This window comes from Anthonomus grandis, chromosome 5, assembly GCF_022605725.1.
Source record: "Anthonomus grandis grandis chromosome 5, icAntGran1.3, whole genome shotgun sequence".
Classification (NCBI taxonomy): Eukaryota; Metazoa; Arthropoda; class Insecta; order Coleoptera; family Curculionidae; genus Anthonomus; species Anthonomus grandis.
In genome coordinates this window covers 5,756,365-5,772,921 of record NC_065550.1, presented here as the reverse complement: position 1 = coordinate 5,772,921, position 16,557 = coordinate 5,756,365, and the positions used below count along the sequence as shown (strand labels likewise).

Sequence of the window (16,557 nt, the reverse complement as noted above, 5' to 3'; positions counted from 1 at the left end):
ATAAGTTTACACCGTTACATACGTTGTTAACAATACACGATGTCGGTCTGATGATGCCCTAATGCGGCGAAACGCGTAACCTTTAATAGGCGCTTGATATATGAGACTTGGATTTTGAGTTTACTTTCTCCCTCCTTTGGTCAACTATTGAATTGTGCCAGAGGTAAGTTATCCAAGCAGTCTTCCAAATTATTTTCCAACAATTGAAGGTATCATTCTCCTTAATGAATTGTGGTAAATAAATGGACCTAGTATTTTGGTGCCGAAAATTCCACACTACATATTAAAGCCAAAGCGCTCTTGATGTTTTGATATTTTTTTAATGCGAGGATTTTGTTGCGCCCAGTAATGACTATTTTGGCGATTAAAGACACCAATATTAGTCACTAAACTTTCGTCAGATCATATTATTTTTGGAGGGAAATTTATCATCTTCGCATGCGCGTGCGTACCACTCACAAAAATGCCGTCGTCGTTGTAGATCCTCTGGTTTCAGTGGTTGGCAAATTCTAAATTTATACTGATGATATTTATTTTTACGTAAAATAAATTGAATAGTGGATTTGGCTACTCCTACATTTTTCTCAATTTGCCTAGTTGAGATAGTAGGGTTCTCAACAACTGCTTGTTGAGACACATTATTTTAGTGTATTCAGAAGATCCCTTTTTCCTAGATAAAACTGGCTTTTTAAATGCACCATATTCTTTTAAATTTAGCGCCAACTCAACTTCAAAAATTGACTTAATGGCTGGTTTCTATCTGGAAATTTATTTACATACTTACATTTAATACATTGCTGCTGTATTTACAGTGTTCTTCTGGCACAAAATGTAGCAGGTCAGCATCTCAAACTTCTCTTCATTACTATAATGACCGCCCGGCATATTCAACGATATTAACACAACAAAAGAATACCCAACAATAAACAATAAAAACTGTAACAACAACAAAAACTCTCAAACAACTACTCTAAATCAACTCAACAATTATTATTTTATCTGATCGCAAACATAAAATTAAGCCATAGGTGACAGGGTAAGAGGTATTTACGTCAAAATGTCAAAGCATTATTTGTTTGCAAAGCCTACTTAAAAATATGATTAAAAAAGGAGAAAAATCGCATTTATTCTTGCATCTAATAAAAAAATGTGACACATTCAATTTGTAATAAAAAATAGGCTCAGATACAGGGTATACTTTTTTTCCGGGCCATATAAAAAAATAAAGTTGATGATGGTTTCTCGAAAACGAAACGTCGGATATAAAATCTAAAAACGCCATCACGTAGCTCTTAAAAAGTGCCAATGAAAAAGTGTTTTTAGTTTTTTTATATCTTTAAAATAAGGTCAGAAAAAAGTAAAATCGATGCTTCCTGCTTCCACACATGCTAAAACAGTTATTTTGCCAGCTTTATTTCTTTCAACCTGAGGTTGCCTAGGTTTTGAATAGCAGCCATAATAAAAAAAAAAGATTTTAACCGGAATACCGTAGCCTGAGATGGCTGACACCTTTCTGGAAACCTAGCAAGATCTTATTTATTTTTTGAATTTTTTAACCAAATAAATTATATCGATTTTTAAGCTGTTCAAATATAATTGCAGCGCTGCTTCGACATTTTAGTTAAAGAGATTTTAATATTTTATAACATCATACTTTTAAAAAATTTTGAAATTCCATTTTTCCACCTTCAGCCATCATTATTGATTTGCATTGACTTAGTGTCCATGAATAAAATAAACAAAACATTTTTTAAGCATGTTCAAGTTTTATGCATGGGTGAAAGAATTCGTGACCTACTTTTAAAAAAACAAACATAAATACGGATTTTTCAAGCTAAAATTTATTAAAGATTAGGTTGTGATTCATCAATGTATTCAGAAAAAAATTTAAAAAAATTGACCGTAAAATATATAGGGTGTTCCATTTAAAAAATACGAAGTTTGTACCCAATCTTAAAAACAGTGCTCTAAACATTTTTTTTAAATACGCCACCGAGTTTTATGTAAAAATATCTTATATAAAAAGTTTTATTTGTTTTTCTATCTTATACAGAGCCACAAAAATAATAACATCTCCAAAAGTGAACATTTTTATTTTCGCCCTGTACTTCAGGAACAAAGTAGTTGGAATATTTCTATTTGTGGCTTCGTAAGTTTTACAAAAAAGTGATACGGGGTCGCGAAAATCGCAAAGCTATATTTTAAAAAATGAGAGAGATACCCTGCAATCTCTCTTCAAAAATGGGACACAGTATACATGTTTCAAGTCTGCGAAATTCATGACTTTTACTTAACTTCTTTACTCCATATTTACCTTCGAATAACATTACACACACCAAACATAATTTCCGAAAGATTTTCATGTATGTTCTAATTTCAACTTTTAGAACACAAACGTTTCAAGAAACCCTTTTTTAATATTTGATTTCATTAAGAATAAGTTTGCCTTCTAAAACATCATGACCACACCAAAAGCTTAAATTTCCAATTTTTTAAATTTTAGATTCGGTTCCGACCCAGCCTCCTTAGCAGATTACCAACGGCGCAAACCGCAGGCACGTCTGAAACAACAACATTATCAACAGCAGCAGCAGCAGAACAATAATGTATCAGCGACGCAGCGACATAGCGATCCACTCAGATCGTCAGCACCTTTAAATACGGTGGTCACCATTCAACAAGGTAAAAAGGTTCGAACCAGCCTCGAGCTGCACGAGCAACAACAGGACGAGCTCTTTGAGTTGTAGCAGTGCTGGATCAAATTAATTTTCGTTTTCGTTATTTATCAGTACGTTTGAATCAGCTGGGGCCTTTTGAGTGCAATGCAGTCTGTCTGTTTGTCTGTATTTTGGTGTTTCGATTTGGTAAATGATTTTTATACTTTTATCTGTTAAGCTGGTACCGCATCTCATGACCGTGATAATGGAACTAGAATTCCAATTAATTGTTGCTTTCTCCAAAGATTTAAGTCAGATGCTTGCGTATCTGATTTAAAAGGTTATAGTTATCGCAACCATAATCTATTTTCTGTGATCTGGAACGAACAGCCGGACGTTTTTAATAATATTTATAATACCGATATTTTTTTATGGAACACTGACAAACGTATCCATGAACCCAGTTTTGAGGAACAGAAACTATGTTTTCTTTTAAAAAAATATACTTTTTATAATAATTCAATTACAATAATTCAATAAAAATAGTAATACACTTGTAAAAATTATTAAGAAACTAATATTCAGTCTCATTCAGCTTATTTGCAGTTGCACAGCTCGGGATGGATTTCAGATTCAAGATTCTTATTTGATGCTTTTGTTTTTGGATTTTGTTACAAATGGGTACATACTATAAGTTAATATTAAAATATATATATATATATATATATATATATATATATATATATATATATATAAATAAATAATAGGAAGTAAGTGGAAATTTGATAAGCTTTATTGAAAAAAATTATTTAAAGATCTCTTACACGTCTAGTAAGACAATGCTCTGGAGTACACAAAGGGTGACTTTAGAGATTAAATGAAAACACGGTTTTCTCTTTTAGTTTTACCCATAGACTTATAACCAAGGATAGACCCAGCATGTTTACATTAAACGAAATCATACACGCATATAGATATTAAGGCCATGATGCCAAGTTGAAAAGATGTTTCGCCGGAAAATGTATTATTTTTCTATTTAATTGCCAATAATCCACAAATTATCACACTATTTACTGTAACAAGTCCCCATATCAAAATGAAAATATTCGTGTCATGCAAAATTTGTTCCTCAGGTACCTAAATACCTAGAAATACAATAAAATACCAGTTTTATACGACCGCACCCAAAACAACGGAATTTCCGAAACAAACTGACCTGGTGACGAAAGTGGCAACTCATCTGTTTACGACGTAAATTCATTTTTACTATTTCATTCATTTTTCGTTTGCGCTGTTGCCTAACAGAGATCTCGAGCTTTATAGTCGTTTTTTTGTGATTATTTGATTGTTTTTAACGTTTTTTGTGTTGTTTTGGACTATTAAGACTTAATACCCTGACTAAAAAGTGTCACGTGTGCCAAAGAACGAGTACTACGTCGGAAAATGTATATTTTCATAGGTAAGCAAGAATATTTACGTCAAGCATGATTTTGATTATCAGTGGCGGCGCTACGCCACGAAATGATAGTAAACCATACCATAAAATAATGTCGTTTTCATTTCATTACAATAAAGTAGTGTATTTTATAATATTATATATTGTATTTTGTGAGTTCATTCATGAAATAAAATAATATAACTTTTAGGTAGGTATAATAACATAAATATAGAAATTAAATAAAAAAGTTCACGGTATGTTTTGTTTTTTTATGCACAGTACATGCTAGGCAAAATAACATTATCTCATTATATAAAATAAGGATTGGTCAACTTTTAACTTTTTATACTAAAATCAATTTGATTTGCCTCGGATTTGCATTTGCCCATAGTAAAATAAACTTTTTTTAAGTGATTGCTTTTTTCAAATTTATTTTTTGATATTTTTTCTTGAAAATAAGTTGTTTGTTTTGTTTTTTTGTTGTAATAATCCCAAACAAGTAATGAAAATTTATCATGCTTTAAATATTTAGTAAGAGTAAGTAGGTATTTTATTTTCCTGCATGAACTCATAAAAATAAAAACACTTGTCACTTTTTTGTATTTTGTTTGCATGAACCAAATATTAGGTACCTAAATCTTTCGTTAAAAATATCTATTTAATTCTAGACTAGTAATAATGTTATTTTATTACTTACCCCCTAAAGTACTTTATAAATACTAGATTTTAATTTTTTAGATTTCCATCTGAACCAATCAACTGAATAAACCAATTACCAAAATCTGCACTGATTTGCTCTGAACATTTTAAGTCATCTGACTTTTTTCAGAGTCGAGATGACAAAAAATGTCTTAAGCCAGGTTCCCTTCCAAAGTTAGTGGGATCTCTTTATGATAGTTCCTCGACTAGGTAAGAATTTTGTTAATTATTTTCTGCTTATTTTAAAATATTTGCTATATTCTTAAACTTACCAAGAAAATATTGGAATTTCAAGTCTCATGACATTTTGAAATATACATATGTATGTATAGGTATATAGATTTGATTTTTACAATTTTCTTCTTCAAACGGGTCTATATGGGTTGTTGGGTATATGGGTCTATTTAATAATTCCTTAAGTAATTCTTAATGAAAATCAGTCATTACTATTTTTATTAAAAAAAAATCTTATTAACAGTTCTTGAAATTTGAACTATAATAATGACTAATTAAATTTCTTAGTCTTTATCTTTCCCCTCTAATCTTTATATCCTAAAAAAAAAAACAAAATATATACAGGGTGTCTTAAATACCATGTTCCACGAAACCACCTTGTCGGACTTGCATTGTCTTATTTATTTAATGGAAAATTAGAAAAAAGTTCCCAATTTTGATGCTCATTCCAAATCCTTTTACAGTGTTTCCTATCATTTAGAAACTAACATGAATTTTGCAATAATGTAAAAGATTTGGAGTGAGCATCAAAATTGGCAACCTTTTTCTAATTTAACCGCCCTCATATATCTTTTATAGTTTCCGAGATAGCAATAGTGGCACATGGCCTTTAAGAGACCCTGTATAGCCTACTTTAATGGAAGAAAAAACCTTAATAGTACATATTTTTATCAATAATATGTACAATATAATTTTTATGTCACGTTTTGTATATTAGTACCTACAATTGCTGTAGATTTATAAGTAAAACTTTTTCAGCTTATCATCTCAAATTTTTATCCTGCATACCTGGCCCTTCAGAAATGATACAGAGATCATCACCTACATCTTCAAGGACAGCTACTGCCTCTGAAGCTGAATCAGAGGCCTGTACTAGTGTTTCAGCTGATCATTCCACATTACAGTCCAAGGCAGTTGACGGAGATAGCCTTCCTGAAGCTAAGGAGGCACTGGTGTTTATGGTGGTAGCCATCAATGATTCTTGAAAAGTGCCTGTTGGGTATTTTCTTCTAAATGGGCTTGAATCTGCCGCTAAGCAGACTTAGTAATTAATTGTATCAGATTAATACTGTGATGACAGTAATACTGTGAATTTATTTATGCGAATAAATTTATATATTATTTTAGAAAATCTTTGGTTTTCGTTTTTACTGCATACCCCATAACATTTTATAAGAAAAAAGAATCTCTTATAAAATGCTCATAGTGGAAAAAATAATTATTACAAAAGTATTGATCCCATGGAGAACCTTAATACCTCGAGTCTTAAAAACAACATTTTTTTTTAAAATATGTAATTAATTAATTGATTAATAAATTCATAACAATGTTACCGGCCAAAGCTGTCGGTTTTTAACAATTTTAAATAATATTTTATACCGATTTAAAAAAAATAAATGAAAATTTTCGCGTAAATTCAAGCTTCAATTTCTAAAACACTGAGCGGTAGAGACACAATTTGTTTATGCTATCTTAACACGAAAATAAACAAGCCCTTTAAATTTCAACCTGCTGCCGACCTACTTTCTTTGCAATTTTTAAAATTTCCGCTTCAAAAACAGCCCGTACGTTTCGTATGGCAATAATAATTTATTATTATTGTTATTATGATATAAAATGGGTGTGTACTTTCATTTTACCACTTTTTCATTTATCTGCCACACGTAATAGGTATAAATTTGTTGACAAATTTTCAAATTGTCTCAGTAATCCAAATGACATCCGGTTGTATATCATATTTACAATATTTTATCAGTTGATAAAGATATTTTATAAGAATTAAGGATTTATTAAATGTAAAGTCAATTAAAATAAATAATATATTGAAAAGAAAAAATAGTATTACAAAAAATTAACTACGCCTATGGCTGTTGAAACGAAATGACCGAAATGAAAAATCGATACATTGAGGCATGCGTGTTTCACAGCGACATCAGAGCAGCAGTCGCTGCCGCGGACGGTGCGACGTTGCCAAACGATGGTTTATCGCTTTTCCTAAATTTCCATGACTGATCGCTACTTATTGCGATTTATGAATGAGTAGTTTGGTCTATCCTTGGTTATAAGTCTATGGTTTTACCCAATATTACCGAAGTTAATGGATGGATTAAAAATAGCTTAATTAACAAAAGTATTTTGTTAGAGAAAAGTAAGCACCTTTTTAATAAGTTTTTGAGACTATAACAAATTTTTGAAAAAAATTTCTTGTAATAAAAGAAATCTACAATAATTTTAATATTTTTTATAACTTGTTAGAAAACATTTATGGAAAAAAACGGAAACTTGTGTCTTTAAGGGCCGGTATTAAATTGTCCGGTTGACCGCAGGTTGAGTTTCAACTGAACGTCAAACGTATTATAAGCTTTCTGTCGAACTGTCGGTTGAGCTGCGGTTCACTCAAACCGTAGCCAGAACCACCGTTTGAAATTATGAACTGACAGTTAAGTGAAGTAAGTGTTTTACAAATGTTTTTTGTTTATTTTGGTGCAAGGCAAGAGATAGAGAAATTGAAAATTCTTATTTATTTTTCTATAAAGGAAACTATTAAAATTAATTTTGCTTGTATGTAAAAATTTCATCTTCATCTTCACCTGAAAAAAGTAGATTTCTATGGGAATCTCGCAATAACGAGGACGAATTATCTAGTGGTAGTGATGAAAACCAAAATCAAGCTGTAAGAGCCCATGTCATGTCATGCACTGTTTCTTCCGCGCTAGCATCAAATGGCTCTTGCCGGTCTTTTGAGATCGTACTGTTGTCGACATTTGGCGCCATCTTTTTATGATTCAGGGTCGCATCTAGGTGCTTTGCATTTTTGATTCGCTCGGAACATAGGAATCGACTAAACGGGATAAGTTTCCTTTGAAACTGACATTTATTTATATAAAAATATATATACATATATACATGCTAATCCTAAGATTTATGCCTACTAAACCAAATTGATATTTTCTTAAAATTAAGGTATTGACATAAAAACAAAAATAGGTGTCCTTTGTGAGGAAAATGTGCGGAAGTTAGTTGGCCTCCACTGGTTTAATGCTCTGCAGCAGCATTTGGAATTGCAGCTGCATCGAAGCAAAGAATGCTTGGAGCATGGCATTCGGTACCGGGCAGAGGTGGGGCAGCAGCTGCTGCTGGATGCTGGGGTGTGGAGGGAGCAGCAATGCCGCTGTTGTCCTGGGTGCCCCAGTTGAATGGGCGATCCCGTCTGGCAGCTTTGGTCTTCAGGATCTGTCTCGGGTTTCTGGGGGATCCCAGGTATTTCTCTGTATGCGGTCCTCCGCAATTTGCGCATGTGGCTGGCTGGTCCCTTGGTTTTGTGCATTCAGCGGTTGCGTGAAGTTGGCCACACTTCACGCATTTGAAGGCTGCTGTACACCTGTGCCCGTGGAGTTGGCACCTGTAGCACTGGATCCTCCTGGATTTATTTCTCTGGGCTTCCACCCTGATTTTGATGCCCCTCAGCTCCGTGACTGAGAAGATTGATTTCTCCTCTCTGGAGCTTAACGAGGACTAGCGGCGTGGCCTGTCTGTGCCTATTGTAATTCCGGGCTGCAGTATGTGGGTGGAATCTCAGCTTCTTTAGGTCCTCCAGGATGCTCTTAGCTGGCCAGTGCTCGAGCGGTCCTCGGAAAACGATGTATAATAATAATAATAATAATATTTCCTTTATTGCCAACAAAATCAAAATAAATTTGACAAAGCAACGTCAAGCAGAAATGGTGAATTCCCTAAAATAGATTCACGATGAATATTGCATATAATAAGAAACATGATACAATCAAATACATATAGAATAAAATGAAATAGACTAACAAACAGTAAAAGTTAAAACAGCAACTACAAAGTTAAAATTACAATATCAATAAATGAAGTTCAAAATATATAGAATATGTACATATGTGTAACAGGTTCACAGGTCTGGCACATCAAAATCTAAATTTAAAATCATAAAAGCACTTATCTAAAAGAAACTGACTAGTGGCTTTCCTAAATTTAACACTATTATTAATGGATTTTATTTCTGGTGGTAATAACCCATATGCTTTAACTGCCATATAATAAGGACCCCTTTCAAAAAACGCTGAACCATGGGCTGGTGCCCGAAGATCTTCCCTCCCCCTTGTGATTACTGCAATATCAGTGCCATAATGGTCACTGTTTACTGAAAAAAGGTGTGGGTGCCGTTTGACAAACATCACTAAGGACATAAAGTAAATTGAAGGCACAGTCATTATGTTCAGTGATTCAAAATGTGGTTTGCATGTTGTTCCAGGGCGCAACCCCAGCATAGCTCTGATGATCCTTTTCTGAACTACAAAAATTTGAGGAGCCACAGAGGATGATCCCCAAAACATCACACTATAGGCAATCAATGACTGCACCCCTGCAAAATAAAACTGTCTTATGGAATTTACTGTTAATGAATATTTTAGTCTTCGCACTAATGCACAAAAGATATTTAGTTTAGATTGGAGCACCCTCACATGTTCCTCCCAGCCAAGAGCAGTGTCCAAGGTGACCCCTAAAAATTTAACTGTGTTTTCTACAGGTACTGATTTGCCTCGCATTTTCAAATAAACAGACTCTGTTAAATTGGGATTTTTCTGAAATAGCATTAGACCAGTCTTTTCGCAGTTCAGAATTAACCCTGCCTCATCACACCAATCCTGCATTGTCCCCGCTGCACATGAGCACTCGTTAGCCAGGCTCCCAAAATCCTGCCCCACCACGACAGCCGATGTATCATCAGCATACTGGCAGAGGAGTCCCGCAGCCACCTCATCTGAAAGTGAATTCACATACAACAGAAACAGCACAGGACCGAGAATCGAGCCCTGAGGTACACCTTGCGAAACAATAACTGGCTTAGAATAATAATTTCTATTGTCCTTTGAGATACACACAATTTGTTTTCTTTCCTCCAGATAAGACCCCAGTAAAGCACCAGACAATCCTCTCAAACCATAGTGTTCCAATCTATGTAACAACATCCTATGATCAATGGTGTCAAAGGCCTTAGAAAGATCAAAAAAAGCCCAGCCACCCTCCTGTTACAGTCAACATTGTTTATTATATGATTTATTGTTGTGAATATTGCCAATTGTGTTGATCGATTAGGTCTAAAGCCATACTGTTTATCAGAAAGTATATTATACTGATCTAAGAAGGTCATCAATCTCCTGTCCTCTGGCAAGGAGAAGGAGTGGAATGGCACTTGATGTTCGTCTAGGTGATTCTGGGTTTTCCTGTAGTCCTCAATCCACTGCGGATGAGTGTTTACGCCGTCACGTGTGTTGACGACGCGGCCTTGGTTTACCCCTATAGCTTTGAGAGCAGCAGATACCTCCTCGTATCTCTACTTCTCTCGGATGACGGTTGGTGGGATTTTGGTCTTCGTTGGTGGCGGAGCGGGCTCGGTTTTGGGCTCAGGTGGAAGTGTTCCTGAACCCAGCTCTGGAAGTGGAGGAAGCCTGGGTAGGTTGTTTGGTGGGCTGGGCCTGGCTCATGGTGGGAGTCTTCCTTGCGACCGTCTCCGGGTCTGAGGTCTTCCTCCTGCTGACGACAGGTTATAACCCGTCGTCTTCGTCCTGGTGGCCTGCTGGAGTCACAGGGCAGGAGCTAGGCTCCTGTGCTGGAAGTTCGGCCATCTCGATGGTCTCAGCAGGCGTTTCCAGGGCGGCAGGGAGGAGGCTTTAACTGCGGGACTGGCCTGTACCGCAGCAGAAGCAGACGGCAAGGCGGACTCAAGAGCCTTTATCCGGCTCTTGAGTGCCCTGGTCGTCCGATGGAAGACCCGGCGGAGATCGTTCATCTCCTCCTTGTGCCTCCTTTTAGCACTTCTCATGAGGAAAACGTAGTAATGTGTTAATTCCTCTTGATTCGACGGTGCGGTTTGTTAAGTGGCCAGGTCCGCTCTTAGTTCGGCCTCATCCTGTGGTGTTGGCTCATCCTCGTCCGTGTTGCAGAATTCCGAGAAATCCTCGTCATCGTCCAACAGGAAGGAAGAGTTATCTTCATCTTGATGATCCATGGTTGACTCGATCGTCGGGCAGAAGGACACAGGGTTGGTCGCACTGGTACACTCGGCACAGCGAAACTGGTTCAGAGAACACTTCGACGTTGGGTGCAGGTGATGTGCACTCAACGGAGGACGGACTCTCTTAGTTGCTCTTGTATTTTAGGCTCCATTGAAGATGCATTATATAACTCAGTAATTTTTTTCCAAGCAGAAATCTAAAATTACCATCAATAATTATTCCACTCCTTTGTACTAAAAATTGTGTTTACCTTTTGCCTCCTGATTACAGCATCAGTTTTCTTACTTTCTACTATATCCTTAAACTTACCAAATCTACTACTAAAGTATGGCAGTCCGAATCGGTAGAAACGATTCTTTTTTCTTTACCACTCATTGTAATCATTTACTTAACCACCCAAATATTTTATTCTGTTCACATTCCGCGTTTCGTAGCCGTGGACTTCTCCATGCACACTATATTGTGATTTATTTCTGTGTACCCACAACAGATTTTCAAATATATAAACAGATGATAGGATAAGTATGCCTAGATTCGTAAAAACATGTCCACAATCATCGCTAAAACTAAGTCCGTCTTCAGCGTTTCAACTCAGCGTTCAGCAAATAATCTCTTTATACGATGCCCCCATGCTAAAATGGCGTAAGTTGAAACAGGATGTCCGCATGCCATTGAAAGAGAGGGTCCAAATGGACTCCTAAAAATTTAACTGATAAAGTGCTGGCCATCTCCGACTGTCTCATAGTGAAAATGACCTTATTTGTCTTTTCTGCATTTAAGTGTAGAGGGTTCCTGTTAAACCACTCTTGCACTTGACCCTGGTATAGCATCCATCCCCAGCTCCGCACCCTCCAGCGAGTCAGCTGCAGAACTTACTGGTTTGTTCTATTAAAGGCAAGTCATTTATATAGATTAAGAAAAGTATGGGGCCCAAAACTGAGCCTTGGGGAACCCCTATGGTAATATTACTTTGAGCTGATGACACCCCATTCACACTCACAACCTGTCCCTTATCTGTCAAATACGAAGCCAGAAATTTAATACTATCAGGACTAAAACTAGCAAGTTTTTGCAACAGAATACTATGCCTAGAGACACCAGAATACAGAATACTACACAATCAAATGCTTTGCTCACAGGAGAGTCACACAACAAGACACTGCTAAAATTTAAGTTATTAAAAGAATCCATGACAAAAGCAACAGGGTCAGGATTGCCATAACTGTATTCCGGTTTTTTCGGAAACCAAACTGGCAGGTTGTGAATAAATAATTTTCCTGAAAAACCCTTACTAACTGCATAGCAATGCTCTTCTCAAAAATCTTTGAATACATTGGTGGTAATGAGATCGGCCGATATTTTTCCGGTTTGTTACTAATGTAGTATCCGAACGTAGATACATGCAACTTGTCTGTTTTCTTGCATAATGTGACTTGTACTGTGGATATTGTTTAATATGTCGGCGGATAACTTTCACGTTTCTTTTATTTGAGTTTTTAACCCTTTTTTTATTAGATTTTTCAGCACCAATGCACAAATTAGAGCCCGCTGTGCATCATGATAGGTACATAAAACTTTTCATATTCCTGTTTTGCTGCTTCCACCCCTAATTAAAAGACATTTGCACAGAAATTGTCAAAGTTCTTTTTAGTTTTCCCTTTTGAGTGAAATGTGTTTTATTCTGGATATTTTTCATTTTTCGAATATTTCTGTTTTACTCAGAAAACTTTCTTTTCCTGCCCCTGGCCGACCCTTGATTTAATTTTCATTCTGTTTTTCTTGCAGGGGTAGTTGTTCATCTTCATCTGGAATTTCACTTATGTCTTTCGTGACGTCAATTTGGAGCCGACAAAGAGTATGCCGGATTTTTATCTATCGCGTGTAAAAATATAATCATTTTTTACTAACAAAATAAAACTATTTTTCTATGATACCTGTTTACTGCCTGCTACTAGGCTTAGGGATGAAGAGGTAGAAAGCTAAAATTTATTTTTATTCGCTAACAAGAGTCTAAAAGGCATTGCGGTTTCTGATCAAAGTTGTCTGAAATACCTTGATTTGCTTATTATTTAGTCCGAAGCCTGTGTATGAATTTCTACGTGTCGTATATATTTATTTTTTCTATTTTTTTAAAGAAAACATTTTTCTTCTTCATAATTGGTTTTACGGTGTTTGATAAAAAATGGTAGCATTAACATTTACTTAATACATTACATTAAAAGACCAGAAGCGTCCGAATTATTGCATACAAATAAATCAATGAATCAAAATAAATTATTGAATCAAAGAAAATAGATTATCGTTGACGGCAACTATATATAATGGTTTAAGATGCAAAATTTACTGGCTTTTGAGCGTTTGTGATCAAGAGGCAAAGTGCAAAGGTTTTAGTACTTTTGGGTGTTAGAATAGGTTTTTAAAAAAGCACTGAACGCACGAAACTGCACTGACACGGCCTATAGAAATAGGAATTGCTTAAATAATTTTAGTTAAATCTTTTCTTTTTGTATGATTATCTTGCGGTTTTGCTGTCTTCTGTGTTAAAATATATTTTGACTTTTTGTGTTCGGGATTTCAATTGCACATAAGATAATAAGGTTTGATAACTGCTGAAATTTTTAAATCTTGCCTAATAATTAGTTGTGCAACTTTACAAAATACTCAGATTTTCAAACATTTTGAAAATTAACGAAATATTTTTTCCTAATTAAAAAGTCAACATTTAACGAAGTAATAATGAACTAGTCCGAATCAATTATAAGTTATTTAATCTTACTCTTAGCAGTCAAACAAGTGCGATCATATGCTACGATAAATTTGCACAACTTTGTAAATATGTATGTACCTAACTAAATATACTACTGGCCGCTTCGTGTGGCCATTAACTGTTATACATATTTGTAATAAATAATAAATGTTATTTAAATAGTTAATATATTAATAATTTATTCACAGAGTAATAATATATAGAGGGTATTATAATATGTGGTAACGCGAATATGTGACCTAGTAGTAAGTTCAAAACGGTGTTATTTTATGCTCCTGCTAGTTAAAACATAAATAAAGGCTCATTGGATTCGATTATTGTATCAATCATGTAGATGGCGCATTTTTTAATTTGCTTTAGCTGTAGGTAAATTATTTTTTGACCTACGTTTTATATTATTACTAAACTCCGGATTTATAAGCAGAAAAACAAAAAGGGTTTGAAATCTATATAGGGTGAGTCTCCAAAAACCGCATCGATAGATTGTGGGAAAACAATAATTGAACCGTTTATTGTTGAAAGGAGGCAAGTTACATTTTATAAAGTTTGAGAAAAATGCAAAAAACTATTCTAAACTATGCTGAATTATTTTTGATTGTTTTTTTTTAGTAAAACTAATCAAGTATTGATAAGTAGATAAATTAGTGTAAAACAAGGTCATTTTTTCTTTATGTTTATTTAGAAAAAAACTCAAGACAAATAGAAGAGTATAACTTAATTATGTTAATTTTTTAGTTGGCCAGTTAACAATGTCGTTATAAAATGGTTTATGGTTTTCTGGAATATATTTTAAAACCAGCTTGATCTTGGTTTCTTTAACTGGAATCTTGCTCGAATATGCCTTATTTGACGGCCATGTTACGATCCCAGCATTTGACATTTTCAGGTGAAAAGTGCTAACAGTAAAAGGACTGTTAATAAAGGGGGAAGCACTAAGATATCCAGGTTTAGAGGCATCATGCTTAAAGTGATGAAAGAGTGAAACTGAAAAATTTTGTTTTTCGTTTCGTGGTATGCCTCTTTTGCTTGTCTCTAGAGAAACAACGATCTTTTTATAAAATTTGATCCACCAGTTCTTAAAATCCAAATTGTCATTGTTATCTATTTCCATTACACTGAATTTCCTACTCGCACTAGACATAATTATCAATTGAGTAAACTGTGTATAGAAAAAATTTTGTCAAAGGTTTCAAAAGTTTTTTTACAGTGCCAAAATCTCTATCACATAGCAAAAACGAGTGCCTTCTCATCGGATAGCTCTGTTCTACTTTTTTAAATCTTGCTTCTACCAATTTCATTCATATTCTGATGACTGTATTGTTTTTATTTTGCCCAGGGCAATTGTCACAAAATAAAAGCACTGCCTTTGCCTTCGTGGTATATGTAAAAGAAACTTTCACCGGTTTTAAGGTTGTAAATATTAAAAACGTTTACAGTCAATTGTGTAAGGTAAAACAGATCTTGTACGGGAATTTCGGGAAGATGGAGGTTCTTCGTTTGTGGACAATTAGCTCAACAGCAGCAGTCCGTTTGGCCGCATCACCAAGTGAAGGACTTTTAATCTTAACTTCAAGTTCCTCAGACTGGCAACACGTATCTACCTGAGGTCGACCAAAACGGTAGTTAAAGTATTCCTTAAAATATTTCAAGTAATAATCATACTTTATAGAGGAGTCTGGGTGTTTTTCTTTAAATTTGATACATACCATGCTTGACGTTTAATCTTGCATCAAGATATGACATAGGTTTACCAGAATAATGTGTCTGTTTAAGAGGGAATGATTCAACATGTTGTCTTATTAAAATATTGCTTTCTTCGGGAATTCCATGAACCTTTACATTGTGGCCCCTTTTGTCACGTGGTGTTTGATTGTTTGACAACAACATTTTTATGCGTTCTATTCTCTTTTTAGAAATACTATTTAAGCTAAGAAATGCTTTTTGACAAACACGTACCCTAGTGTTACCAACAAGAACAAAATGAAAAAATCTTCTACTAACACTGCGTTTTTCTAGTCCCTGTCCGTGTATATATATGCTGCTCATCTTTTGTTTTTAATCCATAAAATTTGTGGAATATTTCATTTCTTGGCAGCCTCGATTACGGAGCAAGAATCGTTAAGCCACGTGACGTTTACTTCATAAATTGTTGAAAGGGGGCAAGCGACGTCGCTTACCTCCTTTCTACACAAATGCAATTTCGAAGCATAAAGTATATCCATGCAATGCATCAGCGCTTGCCTCTTTTCAAGACCAAATGACGCGAATATAGAAAGAGAGAAGGATTTTCACAATAACTCAAAACGGTAGAAAATGGCGCTTAACCCCTTTCAACAATAAACGATTCAATTAGGAAAAACGATTTTTAGATTTTTCAAAAATCTAAAAGTTATTTTAACCTTACTTTGGGCGCAATGTCGTGACTTTCGAGTTCGGGCGCAATGTGCTTATCCTGCACACCTTTAAAATTAATAATATTATTTTTAATCAACGTAGGTATAGCATTGCCAGCACGAGTTTAAAGAAAAATTGTCTTTTAACATTATATTAATAAATTGCCGGCCCGGCGCGGCAGCGCGATGGGTATATACCTGCCTAGCAGTCGTGTGGCCCTGGGTTGGAGTCCCAGACTTGGCATGGTCGTTTGTGATGTCCGATTTAGTTTAAATACTAAAAAATTATATAGAGGCTTATCGTGACTAAATGTGCTCGGCACAA

General features: G+C 35.0%; 1 protein-coding gene across 7 annotated transcripts in view; it reads left to right on the top strand.

Moving 5' to 3' along the window:
* The window catches only part of LOC126736903 (lysM and putative peptidoglycan-binding domain-containing protein 2), a 103,403-nt gene that overhangs the window by 75,780 nt on the left and 11,066 nt on the right, over positions 1 to 16,557 (top strand). For 4 of the 7 annotated variants that reach the window (XM_050441527.1, XM_050441530.1, XM_050441529.1 and 1 more), the window contains exon 4: positions 2,504 to 2,682. In XM_050441527.1, the coding sequence (XP_050297484.1) occupies positions 2,504 to 2,682 (179 nt within the window). Of the gene's footprint in view, positions 1 to 2,503; positions 5,005 to 5,787; positions 14,006 to 16,557 lie in introns of those variants that run through there. The other 3 variants (XM_050441532.1, XM_050441533.1, XM_050441531.1) reach the window with 3 other exon arrangements.